We start from the raw sequence: 17,265 nt of genomic DNA on the forward strand, positions 1-17,265 counted from the left end.
TAAATAAAGAAAATATCTAAAAAAAAAAAAAGACTTACTGTGCTGTACACACACCGTGCCCCAGAGTCTCTGGGACCCTGCCTCTCTAATATAATCCCTGGAGATGCAAGCACTGGGCCTCTGTCCACAGTCTAAAGAGAAAAAAATAGAGACACATTTTCTGTACACAGAGCAATGAATGATATTTAGGAACAAAACTGGACAAAAGGAGACCATGCATTTCTCTTTTATTTCTGAGCATGTTTCTAGCCAGAGAGAAAGGAGTAAATGGATAAAGAAATGGAAGGTGTAATGTAATACTAACTGTCGGGGTCTGCATGGTTCCAGAATTTTACACTTGTAATCCTTTTTTTTTTAAAAGATTTATTTATTTTATGTGTATGAGTACACTAGCTGTACAGATGGCTTGCTCCAGCCCCACCTCCGGCATAGTACGCTGTAGCTGTCTTCAGATGCACCAGAAGAGGGTGTCAGATCTTATTACGGGTGGTTGTGAGCCACCATGTGGTTGCTGGGATCCGAACTCAGGACCTTCGGAAGAGCAGTCAGTGCTCTTACCCGCTGAGCCATCTCGCCAGCCCTACACTTGTAATTCTTAGATACTTTTGATAAATGGAGAGATAGTGGTTCTAATAATCCATAAAGTATATAAAACTGAAAGACTCAAGTCTACAGATCTATACATTATTTAAAAAAATAAATGGCCTAGTTAGAGAAGAAAAGAGAGATACTAATGAAGGGTGTGCTATAGGGAGGCTTCAGGTGATTCACCACACTCTGTCTGCACACTTAACACTGAAGACAAAGGCACAATCTTTGTTTTATTGCCTTTGTGTGGGTTGGTGGAAGTGAAGGGAGATAAAATGAATCAGAGAAGATGTCAACCAATTGCTTCTTAAAACTTCTAAGTTTTAAAGGAATAAGGTGAATTGATCTTAAGTAGACAAGCAAAATTAATTTGAACACAGTAGCATTATTTTCTCATACGAGAAACAACATTCTATACCATACAGTTGTTTCATGGAAGTTCTTTGAGCACTAATGTGATATGCCAAAACAGTGTGCCTTTGGAGACACTGGCTTTAGAGAGTTTATTCCTTTAATATAATATTTACAAAGTTTAATAAATAATTGATCTCACATATAACAGGCTTCTAATATGTTATATTTACCTGGAAATTCAGTTTGTATTTTCTTTGGATAATCACAGTTCACTATTGAAGTCTATGCTCTACATGTGATTAATATAACTTCTTATATTACCGAATCAAGGAGCGTTAGGATATCTGCACTAAAATATAAAAGCACAGCATGGCAGTCAACAAGGTAGCATAATTAAAGGAGGATGTGCAAACTTAAGTACATTAAAAATTATTTAGTTCAGAGAACTCTGTTTGAGAAGTTACCACTGGTGTGTCCTTCCTAATTTTATGTCACCCATTGAGGAAGGCAGCAAATCTCACCCTTAGAGGCAAAGTTTGCTGACAGTGTTTTAACGAGATATACAATGTCTTACTCTACCAACATCTTTGACAGTTAAGTGTCCTCAGAGTCATGATTCACTTCTTAGTGAGGAGCCATGCAGATGATTGTCTGCATCAATCAGCATGCTCACCACATTGGCACAAGTGCCTCTTCTGCTTCAGGTACAGTCATTGGTTTCACAGTCTTCTTTGAAAATATTTGTTGAAAGCTATCTTATTTTAATTCATGATATTTCTTCAATATCTCCTTACCAATCAGAAAATAAGATAACAAACTAAAAGTTGCCCAACCCCCAAACCTACAGCAAACATTTCTAAGAGAAAATGTGAGGACTAAATTTGGTAACAACTCTATGTGACAATGTGGATGACTTCCATATACTTACTTATGATTGACTGATGTCCATTTGGCATTTTAGAGTCTGATGAGGAATATGCTCAACTGAGGGTAATGACTATTGTCCTTTATCCTGGATGATGAACATCACCATTGGGTGAAGTATGCAATATTTATTAAATGTCCTATTCCAAAACCCATCCAGACTCCTATTGAAATGAAAGACCCTGTTTCCAAAGAACCATGGGCAACAAAGAGTGCACACATCTCCCACTCAGGTAAAGCATGCAATAAAGTCACCTCACAGTCTTCTCACTCCTACTTAGAAAGTACAGATAAACTTAACAATTCAATTGAACTAAATATTCCAAAGTCATTGTTGGCATAGATAACTGAAAATAAAGGCATTTTCAGGGCTAGATATTAGAAATTTACACTTTAAATCAGGTATTTCTTCTTTCTTGTGTCATCTCATAAAGATTGCTTGCTTGAAACCTATAGTTATTAGGGACTTATAGAAAGTAACTGGGAAGGTCTAAAGTTTTTCTCAAAGTCTAAAATAGTAGTTGGCTAGCTGAGTGATTTGCCATATGCCTGTTGATTCACTTAGCAAGATGAAACACAAGAGCCTCTCTTTAATCCACAATTTCAAGGATCCTGTAAGCAAAGCAGTCATAGTTCTATCCATAAATAATGTTCATTTTTTTTATAATTGGGAAGTCTATTGATTATGTGTATCTGGATGTGTTTTAGATTGCACATTTGTTACTTCCATGCCATGAATCTGTTAGGACAATCGAGTTAATTACAATGTGATATGACGTCTCTTGTACCTTGCCTTTCCTTCTAACCTTAAGACTCTTTTTTACAGACTTCAGTTGCTTTGTAGTGACATAAAGTTCTACACACCACACCACACACCATACAATTGCTTCACAGAAGCTAGCTACTTAATTTACCCAAGAGCTGATACCCTACCATGAAGTCATTGCTTGATGATGAGTTTAGTAGATTAAGAAAAGATCAGATCATTTGAAACAAGACACCAACCTAGTACCCCCAACCTAGAAAGGTGGTACCAGAAAAATGGCAAATGCAAATAACTTAAACATAATTCACTTTCATAGTTTTCCCAAATGATAAGAGTCACTTTCTCCAAGGATACAAACTGACTTACACATTTATTTATTAATAAAATATGGTCCTATCCAGACATTCATAAATTAATAACCTAAACATTTCCATAAACATTCTACCAGTTATGGTCTGGAGAGTGTTTATCTTGCCCCAGACACTTCCTATAAAACACATTCCTCCATTTATACTCATACCGTGCACACTCATACACCAACTACATTGATGAATTGTCTTAACTGAAAGTGTTAGCATGTTAACATTCTGAAATGAAAGTGTCCAGCCTTCTTAAAACTATAGAGAAGGCTTCCATGACTAGTGCCTAATACTGTATCCTTAGCACACCTTCAGTCTCCCCTTCCCTGTGAAATTACTAGACTGTTGGTGGTATCTTTTCTAACAATTTGCTTTTATGCAGATCCCTAGTATACATAATACTTCTCTCTTGTACTTCCTTTCATGTACTTGCACTTTCATGACTGATGTCTGACTAAACTATCAAACAGTTATTACGTTTATAAAAAGCCATCCATATACCCATCATTTTCATAATTTCATATAAATGCCAGCAACTAATAAGAATCCAATAAACAAGTATTGAGAAAATTAAAATAAAGACTGCTTACACTGGAATGAGTTAAAAGGCTTTTCTCCCCACAGTAGATAAAAAGGAATAAACATGTAAATAAATAATTTGCAGGCCTAGAGGTAAAAATAAAGTTCAAAAATCAATAAAATACCCAAACAGATGCGAGAAAAGAGTGATCTGTCTATTTAAGAAAAGAACCAGACATCAATGGGAGGAGAGGGCCTTGGTCCTATGAAGGCTTGATGCCCCAGTGTAGGGGAATGCCAGGGAGGGGAGGCGGGAATGGATGGGTGGGTAGGGGAACACCCTCATAGAAGCGGGGGAGATGGGATAGGGGATTTGTGGAGGGGAAAATGGGAAAGAGGATAATATTTGAAATGTAAATAAATAAAATATCCAATAAAAAAGAAAAGAACCAGAACTCAAAACTTTATATGGTAAACCAAGCTTTAAAAGATGAAACAAAACTGTCAGAATAGTGGACAGAAAGGTTATAGGAGGAATGTAATGAACAGGGTGGCAAGGGCTAGGGCATGAAGAGAAAGGGTGTGAAGAGCAAGGGCATGAAGAGCAAGAGTGTGAAGAGCAAGGGCATGAAGAGCAAGGGTGTGAAGAGCAAGGTCGTGAAGAGCAAGGACGTGAAGAGCAAGGGCGTGAAGAGCAAGGTCGTGAAGAGCAAGGGCGTGAAGAGCAAGGGCGTGAAGAGCAAGGGTGTGAAGAGCAAGGTCGTGAAGAGCAAGGGTGTGAAGAGCAAGGGTGTGAAGAGCAAGGGCATGAAGAGCAAGGGCGTGAAGAGCAAGGGCGTGAAGAGCAAGGGTGTGAAGAGCAAGGTCGTGAAGAGCAAGGGTGTGAAGAGCAAGGTCGTGAAGAGCAAGGGCGTGAAGAGCAAGGGCATGAAGAGCAAGGGTGTGAAGAGCAAGGGTGTGAAGAGCAAGGGTGTGAAGAGCAAGGGCATGAAGAGCAAGGGTGTGAAGAGCAAGGGTGTGAAGAGCAAGGGCGTGAAGAGCAAGGGCATGAAGAGCAAGGCTATGAAGAATGCTGGCAATTTTGTTTAGAACACAATTAGTGGGTTATTTAAAAGTTAATAGTATGAGATAAAGAAGAGTGTACCCCCACGACTTTATTCATTTCTGTGATATTTTGAAATTTCTTTTCTGAGGGCTTAGTCATTTATATTGAATGAATGCATGTGAGGATGAATCTCAAATGCTTTTTACATCTAGAATCTGTTTAGAGTTGAGCTAAATATTGATGGTGACCAGTAGCAACTCTTTAAGAACCAAATATTTAGCTGTTTGTTAAGCAGGATACAAATTAATTGGGGAAATTCCAAATGCAATTCTCATGAACACAAAGTTTAAAATACTTCCATCTACTGCTATAAAGACTATTGTTTTGTGCACAATGTCTCAATAGTTTGCTTAACTAAAAATATTTATTAGTAGAACCAGACTTAGAAGTGACACTAAAGGAAGATCATAATAGATTTGACGACAGGAGAAATCAGTCTTTGGTATGTAAATATAAATTACAGTTTCTGGTATAAAAATCTTTGTTTCCAAAAATGTTGCATGGACCAAAGAAAATCACTGTTCAGAAAACCAAGAATTAATTAATGGCTTATAATTTAATACTTAGTCTTATAGGAATTTTAAAGAACATTTTACCATCTTATGAAACATATAGCTAACATTTATCCTTAAACATTATTTTCCCTGTGTTTAGTACACTTAGGATAAAGATATCATAACCAATACTGTCTATATTCTTTATCTGGAAAAAAATCAATAACCTTTTTTGAGTCTTGGGTTTGAGCAGGTATAAGCATTAACAGGGTGGTAGTCATGAACCCAGCACGAAGTCAAATCAGTAAAAATATCAAAAGCGTGGTCTATTCTCTCTAGTGAACTTTAGAACACATTTGAACAACTTAGTGCAGAGAGTTTATATAACTATGATGTTAAATAAATTTTCAACTTTTGGAAGAATAATCTGTAATAGAAATGTTGTGACTGGTACTTGAGGCATTACTTAAAACATTTTAAGTGTTAAGACCCATGCTATACAGTTTTCTGTCTACTTGTCCCAAGCTAGAGTTATCTGAAAGGTGGTAACATCAATTGAAAAAATTGCCTCCTCATGATCAAGCTGCAAGGCATTGTCTTAATTAGTGATTGATGGGGGATGGCCCACCCATTGTGAGTCATGCCATCCCTGGGTTGCTGGTCCTGTATTCTATAACAAAACAGGTTGAACAAGCCACGAGCAGCAAACCAGTAAGGAGCACTCCTCCATGGCCACTGTATCAGTTTCTACTTTCATATTTCTGCCTTGTTTTGAGTTCCTATCCTAACTTCCTTTGATGATGAACAGTGATCTGGAAGTGTAAGCCAAATAAAACCCCTCCTTTCCAAGTTGCTTTGGTCATAGTATTTCATCACAGCACTAGTAACCCCAAGATAATACCAAATAATTTTGTTTTTGCTGGCCAATGATATGTTAGCTAGATATTTAAACACTGAATAATCCAGATGTCTCATTTTCTAGTGAGAATCACCAAACGATATTCAGCAAGAGCTTTATGAAGAGCATATGAGGAAAATAACATTAATCTACACAGCGCTGAAGGACTTTGTAGTTAGAATGGGGCAGTGGGTGGTGGTGCAATTGTAAATTCAGGGAAGACTTTCCTGAGGGAGAAGTAACTTCCAGTGAAAAGATGGAGGCATACCAACCAAGGGAAATCTAATCAAGGTGACTAATCTGCGAAGGAGAGTGTAGCACATCTTTTCTTTAATTGGCTTTTACCTGGGATAACCAGGAAGCATGGAGTGGGATAAGCCCCACAACCATCATCTTATTGTCATATGCACATAGAGACATGCATCTGAGGGTACATCTGTGGAGTTCAGTCACGTAAAAGCTCAGTGTCTTTGTGTTGGGAGTACTCCTTCACTGATAACGGTTGTATACCAATATGTAGAATTTGTGCAACATTATTTAGTCATACCATAGAGATTTCTTTCTGGGAATTTGTTATTTAAAGACTTTTGCATTAGTATACAAAATAAGGTGTTGAGGGGTTTTCATCCACAGTCTAGGCTGACCATTCTCCCCTCACCTACTCTCTTCCTGGGTCATACCTTTCCATTCACAACAGTCCCCCTTTCCTCTTTCATTTCTCATATATTCTATTACCTTTTCCATTCCCTTTCCTTAAAGCCTTCCCCCTATTCTCGTGGTCCTCTTTCTAGTTTCATAAGCACTATCAATATCTCCATTGGATAGTCAGTTAGGATTAGAAGTTAGGATCTGCTTATGAATGCATACTTGGTGTTGGCCTTTTTTCAAAGATAAAATATATTTCAACTACATCATTAATGCTAAGTGTTCACAGCAGCTCTTGATATACAAGGTGAATTAAAATGGGGGTGAGTTCGCAGAAAATCAATCTTCACATGATCAGTTTGGACCATTTAACATTTTTATATATAATTCAGCACAAAAGTTGAATGTGATTTAACATCCTCAGACTTGGAGGAGAGGAGGAAGGAGAAGCCCTGATCAGGATGTAAATAAAATTAATTAATTAATTAATTAATGAAAAATATAGTCATAGACTGTGTGTAGGGTTGAATGAACTAAGATATATGAAGACATCGCTGGTTCCTATTATGCTAAAGAGAAGAATAAAAGATTTAGAGGATGTAATCATCTCAATATGGTTTGTATATGGTGTTTGCATATGTGTGATATGTGTGATGTCTGTATATGTGTATGTATCTGTGTGTGTCTTGTGTGGTGTGTGTGTGTATCTGTGTGTGTTTGTGTGTGAATGTGTGGTGCATGTATGGTGCATGTATGTGTGTGTGTATCTGTGTGTGTGTGGTATGTATCTCTGTGTGGTGTGGTGTGTGTGTAGTCAAGAGACATCAGTGAACTTGCTAACAGTAGGGTATGTTACAGAATATTATGAAGAAGCCACCTAGTGGAGGTGGTAAAATTCCTCCTTTCACAGTTTTTTAGAGGGTCATCCTATCACTATTTAGACACCATCACTAGCTAAATTCATATCAATGCTCTTTATTTCCTAAGGTCCACTAATGTTTTCCTTCACCAGTGAGAGCTGCAGTCTCCGAACTGTGTCCTCCCCACCAGCTCCATTCATTTGACACAATTTTTTATATCAGGCACTAGAGGTATCAAGTGCTCTCCAATGTCTGTTTTGTCTTTGTGAAAGAAATCTAGTGACTGAAAAAAATTCTTGAAACAGTGATGAAAGTAAAGAAGTTGTATTTTGTGGATGTTGTGGCCTCTGTTCTTTTGAATATGGGCCACTTCACTTAATATGATAATTTCCAAATAGATTCAATTGCTTGCAAACTCCATAACTTTCTTTCCTTTATGGCTGGATAAAATTCCATCTTGTATATCTATTGCATGTACATTAATTGGTTTACTTCATGTTTCCCTCTGTGAGAGCTGAGTTCTCACCTTCAGTTTAGGTTTCTAGTCATGTGAACAGTCTCATTGCTTGGCTTTTGTGGTGACAGGTGACCAGAGTTGTTGTATATACTTCCCTTGGTGAGACCTGCATCAGCACAAGCATGTTGGTGTACTCAGGGTGCATTTGAGACACTTTGTAGAGAAATTCTTAGCTATTTTTTTTTATTATTTCTATTTTCTGTACCTTGCTCATTTCTTTCCTAGTAGCTTTTTTTTTTTTTTATTGTTTTCTCCCTCCCTGTCTCAGAGTTGTGGCTTCTAATGTACCATCTTACCTCTGCTCCTCAATTTCTCATTTTAAACCATTTTTCTCCAATTAGTAAGCAATTTAGCAAAAAGTGCAAACCTTTACCCTCTATTTCTTTGAAGAATCTTCAAATTATGTCCAGTGCTGATTGTGCCAACAGTTCTTTGTACCATGTATTATATTCAATTCCAATACATTTGCTGGTTCATCTTAAGTGCCTGGATATTCAATGTTGTCTTATATCAAGTACATTTATGAGTACTTGATATAATACAACATGTGTTTCTTAAGTTTACATACATTTTGGAAAACGAAACCCATTTTCTTACTTTTGCTGGGGATGCAGTTTTGGCATGAAGAAGAAAACTCCTGGCCAAAATATGTAAATAATCTATTAGTATGTATTTGTATGTTCTTTTGGCCTGCCGTGCTGCTTACATAGTCAATGGCCATGCCAAGATTAGAACGGATTTGAAGAGCACATAGAAGGTTCTATTTCCAAATACTTTAGATTCTAATGGTGGTTCTTTTATATGCAACTCTGGGAGTTTTAAAATGTGAAATTTGGTCCCTTGATAAACTCTTATCGGGAGGACTTGGCACAATCTTGAGCAGTACTTATATTAACAGAGAATCCGTGAGGGTCCGCCAAATACGTCTGGCAATGTATCTGTGGCAGCAGATCCAAGAAGAGAAAGGACAAACAGACAAGCAGCAGGTAGGAAGTGCGTCTTATGAAATACTCATTTGGTGTGATGCCTGTATATGAAAGGAGGCTGATGTGTTATCAAGCTTCAGTGACAAACTGAGAACATCACTAAGGAAGTTGAATTGTGAGTCATGTTTTTGGCAATCCTAATACTAAAGATATGCTAATCAGTCATAAAGAGATGAAATTGAAAAGGGATGAAGGATGGGAAAGATTGGGGATGAAGGATGGGAAAGATGGGAGATGAAGGATGAGAAAAGCAGGATGAGAAGGAGTACACAAAGCATGTCAGGCATACAAAGTAAAGCATTAGTGTCCCACTGCGATGGAGTACTCTCAACCAAGCAGAATAGGGTGGTAGAATTTACATTAAATCAAGGCTTTGGGCCTATTGCATGGAGACAATTCAACAATTTAGGTTTCCTCTTCCAAGATGACTCTAGTTTGTATTGTTAACTTATGTCAACAAAAGAAACCAAACCAAACCAAACCAAACTAAAACACCAACGAACATATGTCAAAAGTGTTATATACTGTTCCATTCTATAGTAGCTTTGACAGTTGATATGAACATTCTTCCCTCGTTAGGGATTGCTTATTTATTATCATAGTTGCAATGTTATATGTGCCTTTTGTATTTCTGCTATATTCATTGTATAATGATCTCATTTTGAAAATCTGGGCAAATTTAATTGAAACTGGATTTTAATTTTTCTTCAATTTATTTGATTATTTATTTATGTGTTATGATTCCAACTAGACACAAAAGCAAAATAAACCAAATCAAAACCTGAATAGCCCAAATATAAAGTTATCATTTACAAAGGTAGCCAGGGAGACTGAATTCCACATTTACTATGCATGAATGTAAGATTGATCTATTTATTTACATATCATTGATGATCTCTTTGGCTTTTTAGAATCTGCAAAGGAATATCCACCCTTGATGGTAATTATTTATGTTTTTGCTTTGAATATATTACATCACATTAAATGAAATATACAGTTATTGTTCAATTGTTCCTTCAAACCCCTTACAGACTACCAATGAAATGAAGGATTCTGTTCTGGATAAAGTGGTCCCCATCAAGGAAGCAGGGATAGTACAGTTGGGTAGGTTTTGTCCTACTTGTTACTCTGGAAAGAAGTACTGTATATATTTGGAATACCCACAGACTTCTCACCCCTATTTCTTTTTTTTCCCCAAGATTAGATGTCAGGATTTGTTCTAAGTAACTCAAATGTTATTGTTGATATAGATCTTAAAGAATAGATTTACAAGTTGGAAGAACTGGTTTGAAGAAGCAACTCGAGTTAGTTCTTTAAACTTTCATGTCTGAATGCACTCATGGATTTCTTCAGTACCAGATATGCTAGGGAGAGGACAAGGTTGGCAAGCCATCCTACATAGAGGAGGCTGTTCAGTTCACATCTCACTTCACGCCCTTTGCTGAGTAATGAGGACCATCGAACTCTCCAGAGAACAATGCTTATAGATTTACTCACTTGATAAAATTATTCTTTACTGGGCAGTGATTATATTTCAAAATTTTCTGGAAGCTGTTTCAGTTTGAATTTGCACTGTTGCCCTCTACTACATCATTTCCACCCACTTACTTAAGGATCTCTCACACTGGCATCTCTGCCACATATAAAGGACTTCATGTCCTCATCAAATGATAATATAGACAAATTAAAAGTACCAGTATTCAAGCCTGTGTTAATTATGTACATTTCCATAATAAGACTTCCATCTAAATCTCTACTTTGAGCCAAATTTTTTTGGTGTTTGTACAGTGATGATGACGTCATTCTGTCACACTCTTACTCCCTCACACCCCATTGGTACTTCTTCTCTGTTATTTCTAAACATTGTGCTCTTGCTATGTGTTGTCACAATACCTTCATAAATCATTTCTTAACTTTGAGATAAGGTATTATATATAAAGATTCACCTGGCTTTTAAAATATATACTCTTTAGAGCCCATCTCCAGGATCATGATCATTAATTGTTCAGTATGGTAATAATTTTATACAAAGACAATGTATGAAATCACCAACGTAGTTCAGGAACAAAATGAATAGAGACATAAATAGACAATTTACAGTGGAAATCATAAAGATACACAGGAAAAAATGAACAAAAAAGAGCAAGGGGAGAGCCGTGGAAAGCAAGCATAATCATCTAGGCAGAAAGAACGATACTGGAGAAAGACTTGGTCTGTGACACTGAGCCTTCAGAGCAGAAAACTCAGCATGTTGGAACAGGAATAGGGAGCATGGTTTTTCAGCTGTAAATTACATTAACCGCATCTTAGAGTAACCCAAAAGATGAGATTGTCAGCTAGGCGTGGCAGTATACGCCTTTAATCCCAGCACTCAAGAGGCAGAGGCAGATCTCTGTGAGTTCGAGGTCAGCCTGGTCTACAAAGTAAGTCCAGGACAGGCAGAGCTATTACACAGACAAACCCTGTCTCAAAAAACAAAACTGAAATCAAAATCAAACCAAACCAAACAAAAACCACCCCCCAAACAAACTAACAAAAAACCCCCCAAAACAAACAAGAAAGATTGTTGATAACCAGTCAGTTTTCTCAATGTAAATTTCACGTTCTGTAATTACACAAAGTGAGTAGTCAGAGGAAAATGCATAATCAATTATGACTCATGGCTTTATGGAGAAATGTGTAAAGGGTGACTGCAAATGCTTCCTTTTTTCCCCCAATTTTGTTTCAAAAGTATGTTCACTAGTGTTTAATGGAGTGATTGTTCTAGACTCTTTGGGATGTGTGTATGCTGTGTACATGTTATACTTGAGAGTCTCGGTACTCCATGGAAGCTTTTCATAGTTAAGTAAGTCAGTAATTCTGTTGAAGAGTAAACCTATTTGAATACTCTAATTGGACAACTAGAAGTCCAATCGTTGTTACAACTAATGCTTATTTTTCTATATATGGAAGAATTATCATGTTACTTAAATGGTTTTATTGTTTATTTTAATTACATATGTGGACTTGTCAGAAGGGCCGGCTGTAAAATTCACATCAGAGGAAGAACCGAATAGTCAAGATGGCTTTGAAAGGAATCCACCATCGGTATTTAAGTATTTAACTTTGAATTGCAAACTTGATGTTTCTCATTGTACAATAATGTGAAATAGTTCAGGGAAAGTTGTTTTTCAAACTGCTCTCAGAATCAATAGATTGTGACTTAACATTTAGTTTTGAACACCATTTACTTAGTTATGGATTACAGAATGTTTTTGGAATCTGAAAAAAAAAAAAACTTACCAGGTCCTTGGATCTATTTCAAAAAATTAATCTTATTGTTAATTTCTATTCTTATAACATACCTATTTAGAGGATAGATCAAATTTAAGACTTAAAACTAGGCACTTCAAAGTTTGAATGATTTCACAATTTGATGTATTAGAAAAGCCTATTATTCTGAGTAACTAAAAAATTGAGGTTTGCTATGATAAGTCAGTATTATCGATATCTAAGTTTCACTTACTCATTTTATTCTCCAGTAGCAGTGCTACTGTGAGAGAAAACACAGCTGTACACTGTGTCTCACTTCCTATAAAGAGAATGTACCATCCATTAGGGCCAGTGGTGCTATGCTCTACAGTAAAACTTCAAGTTCAACTTATTTCAATAAATGGAGTCAGAAACTGTATCAAAAATGTTACACAATGACTTTACTGAATACTAGAATGTATCAGGACTGAACTTAGGTGGTTATAAGTTTCATGTCAGAGTCTAGATTTCTAGTTGGAGAAAACAATAGAAAAATATATACTGTTGGAATGTACTGGTACATTCGATACAGTACATAAAATGGTCTCACAACAACAATTTTAATTGTATGGCCTTGAATAATTTCAGTTATTGAGTATCAGCAATGAACTAGGCTATTAGGCACCCAACATAAACAACTTCTTCACCTAAAGAATCATCAAACACTAACTTCTTCATAAATGGTATCATTTGCTGTCTAGATAGAGAAAATCGGTATAGTCAGATATAGTGGTGCACCCTCAGGACACCCTGAAGAGGCAGGGGTTTGGAAAGGATTAATGCAGTTTAAATATAAGGTCAGAATGATAAATGAATAGAAATAAGATCTCAGAGAAGGTATTTCTGAATATAGAAGGACATATGGAAAAGGAGAAGAGCAATTGACAGTAGACACTACTGGAATCTCTGTCTTTCTCTGTTTGCACATGCACACACACACACACACACACACACATACACACACACACACTGTATGTATGTACATATATGTGTAAGCTCATAAAATAAGAACTTGACCTGTGGCTTTTCCAAACAACTTTAGTAGTATTTATTTCCCAGAATTCCTTTCTCTTTGTAACATCCTTCTTATTCCATCTCAAGTTAAATCTCTACCTTCTATTTTCCCCATTGCATCTCCTATCTACTACTAGGAGATCTCTGAATCATACCACAAATTTTAAAGCCAGATGAATTCCAAGATGTTCTAAGATACTGTTTTGAATGTGTCTATTTCTCTGATTTCGTTCTCGGTACGTTTTTTATTGGAAGGCCACTGATTTTTGTATATGAAATTTGCATCCTACTACTTTTATAGCATCAGAAGACTTGACTGATGGCTCTCTATACAAATTTTTTGGAAATATATTTTTAATGGAAATAGAATTACATCACTTCCCATCTTCCCTTTCCTCCCTCCACTTTCCCCACCTACCTTCCCTCAAGGCCCTCCTATGACTCCCCATCCAAATTGTTAGCCTTTTTTTGTTATTGTTATGCATACACATGTACACGTACATATGTGTGTGTGTAGATGCACACATTCATATATTATGCTGAGTCATTTTTGCTGTTTGTAATAAATTTTCAATGTGTATTTACTTTAAATCTTTTTTATTTTTAATTTAAAATTTGGACACACATCCAATGTTTGTATTTGATCCACACCTCATTTCCTTCTTTCCAGTTTTTTCCTCTCCCTGCCCCTTTAAATTAATTCAATTAATTTAAAAATAGATAACTGAGATTTTGCTAGAAAATAATTAAAGTATTTTGTAACTGATTATTGATACTTATTTCTGCAGAATATTTTAAAGCAAATCCCAGCACAGGACATTGGCTATTTATCAATAACTAAATATCAAAGAGGAGAAAAAATGACATCTCAGGAAAAAGGTGAGGGGTCTTGCAACAAAAAGCCCTTTGACAGAATATTTGTTTAAAACACAAGGAATTACATATACTCCAAACCAGGAAAGTTACCTCTTAAATATTTACTAAGTATCAGGATATGTTAATGTGCAGTTATTTGTATGTCAAACACAAGTTATAAGACAGGCTAAATGAAGGGAATGAAAATGAGGGCATGCAGATATGAGTTACCTCTCAGGTCCTTTTGCCCCTGGGGGAGGTTAGGAAGAACGCTGAAATGATCAAGAATGGGGATTAACTAGGAAAAGTAGGAGGGATAAAGAAGAAATGAAGAGAATGAAGAAAAGTATCATGTAGGGAAGGGCATGAAATACATATAAAAATCATGAGTAGGAGATTGCACATGCGAAAACACAGAATTGCGTGTAAGAGAATGAACAGACTTGTTTCCTCACAAGGTATAAAGATTTGAGGTCTTAGATCTTTCTTTAGTGCTATTTCTTATATATGATCATCACCTATTATCAGCTGTATATATTATTTAATGCCAGTATAAAGTGTTCTTAAACCCCAGTATAATACCATTTTGGGCCTAAAAGAAAAATATGAGGCTTCAGTTGTAAGTTGATCTAAAGTGCCATCAATAGGCCCAAAGAACATTCAAAGGTCATGGTTTATGATGCTGACTCAAATTGTGAGACATGGTAGGAAAATCACACCAAAGAGAAATTCAGTGTTATAGAGTTGAGTAGTAAAAGGATTTTGTAAGAGGCTCTTGATAGACCGAGCTCCTCAAAGTTTCATGGTCAGCCTGTTGAACATAATGTTCAAAATAATTTTAGTTCAACTTTTCTGGGATTCTTCATTTCTTAGAAGTTGTCTAGTGGTGTAGCTGGTATTCCAAACACAATGATCAGCAAGATGTAGACCTCTCATTAAAGAAATCTAGAAAGATCCTCTGGTTGACAACATCAAATGAAAACCTACATTTTGTTATTATTTCTGAGAATATTTCTCAAGGGGAGAATGAACATGGAAATGTCATAGAAAAAATGCAATCCCATGAGATGTTTTGATCACCAATTCTGTATCTGTTTACATGTTTGAGAATATAATTTCTACAGTTATAGCAACACTAAACAAAAAGGAAAGGAACTTATAGGATCAATTTACAAAAGGAATGCAAAAGGGAAAGGATGTGATGGAAAGAAGGTTTCACAGCGAAACTAAAAATGGGAAGTGTCTTAGTTGGTTTTCTATTGTGACAAAACACCATGAATAAAAGCACCATGGGGAGCAAAGGGTTTGCATCTCTGCTCACTGTCCATTGAGGGATGCCAAAGCTGGTACATGGAGTCAGGAACATCATGGAGTAGGCGTCATGAAGGAATGCTGCTTATTGGCTTGCTCATCCTGGCATGCTCAGTTTGCTTTATTATATACTGAAGAAATGGTACTACACATAGTGACCTGTGATGTTACATATTAATCATCAGTAAAGAAATTGCCCCACAGACTTGGCTGTAAGCATTTTATTTTCAACTGAGGTTTCTTCTTCTCAAGTGACTCTAGCTTGTGTTAAGTGGACAAAAAATTAACCAATACAGGAAAAAAGAAACAATATGCAAATTTGGTGTTAATGATTAGGAATTATAAAGATAGAATCTCAGAAATCTTTGATTATTGTTGATTCAAATAAAAATGAGATTAATGCTATTGTATAAGTTATTGGAACCAAGATGAGTATCATATAGCGAAACTATAACATTTAGTTTTCTCTGTAAGTTTGAGACATCAAGGATGTAGATGACATTGATTTTAGTGATTAAGATGAGATTAATTTTAATGAAAAGTCATCATCCAGTTTTGAAATGACACTGAACTTCCTTATAAGATTGCTAGCTGATGAAATTCTGCTTGCATATTCCCATGGGACACCATATAAGGTAGCTGTGAGAAAAGGACATATAAGGTTCTTTATTGAATACATATCTAATATTAAACACTGCTATGATTTGAAATGTAGCAAATTAGTAAATTATAACGCTTCTGTGACAATTAGTTGTTTTTTGTTTGGAAATCATATCTTGTTTTTTCTCTTTCTTCTTTTTTAATTGATTTAAGTTTTATTGCTTTATTATGAGAAAAGATACATGTTTTCAGTGTATCTGAATTTAACATTTAAAAACATATTTTAAGTAAATATAATTAAATCACATTCTTGTTTTCTTTTTGTATCCCAATTCCCCCCAGAGACCCTCCTTCAATACCTGCAATACCTTTTTTGTCATATTCTTTAAAATTTATAAAATATTATAACAAAAATGAATATTATAAAAATTGTTTGATATAAAACAACAATCAATTTAACAGTCTTATGTAGATGCTTGTCTACAGCAATACTGAAAATATATACATTTTTCTCAATATAAATTTTGAATAACTCCAAACATATTAACTGTATATTTTAAAATAATGCATCACTGCTAGTATTTTTTAAATGAACATAAATATATAAAGTCTTTTTGTTTGTTTGTTTTGTATTTAGTAGAGCTTAAAATCTTGGCTCTTACTGTGGTATAAGCCCAAAATAAGAACAATTTTTAGACATTGGAGTTCATTGTAATGAGGCTGTATACTTCAATGACCCTCACATCATCAAAGGATTTTATCTCCACAGTAGCTAAGCTGAGAGTTGACAGGTCTGCCAAGGAATGAATTGTAGACACGATTTTTGGATACAGACTTCCTGCTATGGTCAAAGCTATTTGACTTGAGTGAGTGTCTTTATTCTCAGCCCACAGAGAACAGGTTATATTCATTTAAGAAATGGTATGTGTCTATAAAGTCATTCACAACTGTTTCAATGAACAATGGTTCTGCTTGGAGGGTGACACAGACATTAGGTGAGGGTAAGAATCGGGTTCATTGGCTGTGGTGATTTTGAAAAGCATTCATCTCAGAGAAAGAGTAACTTAGACAGTCTTCTTCAAATTTGATACAATAGTTAACAGACATCAAGCAAAACATTCAGTCTCACTCTTTGTTGTTCTCTTACAAGCCACCTTCCAAGTTAATTGTCTACATTTC

General features: G+C 35.8%; 1 protein-coding gene across 5 annotated transcripts in view; it reads left to right on the forward strand.

Moving 5' to 3' along the window:
* The window catches only part of LOC116069094 (POTE ankyrin domain family member A-like), a 106,826-nt gene that overhangs the window by 38,168 nt on the left and 51,393 nt on the right, over positions 1-17,265 (forward strand). For all 5 annotated transcript variants that reach the window (XR_004109832.1, XR_004109834.1, XR_004109833.1 and 2 more), the window contains exons 14-18: positions 8,928-9,015; positions 9,927-9,955; positions 10,047-10,119; positions 12,029-12,102; positions 14,109-14,199. Coding sequence is in view for 2 of the 5 variants with exons in the window: in XM_031339449.1 (XP_031195309.1) it covers positions 8,928-9,015; positions 9,927-9,955; positions 10,047-10,119; positions 12,029-12,102; positions 14,109-14,199 (355 nt within the window). In the remaining 3 variants the exon portion in view is untranslated. The remainder of the gene's footprint in view (positions 1-8,927; positions 9,016-9,926; positions 9,956-10,046; positions 10,120-12,028; positions 12,103-14,108; positions 14,200-17,265) is intronic.

Source organism: Mastomys coucha, unplaced genomic scaffold (assembly GCF_008632895.1).
Source record: "Mastomys coucha isolate ucsf_1 unplaced genomic scaffold, UCSF_Mcou_1 pScaffold22, whole genome shotgun sequence".
In the NCBI taxonomy this organism is placed as follows: Eukaryota; Metazoa; Chordata; class Mammalia; order Rodentia; family Muridae; genus Mastomys; species Mastomys coucha.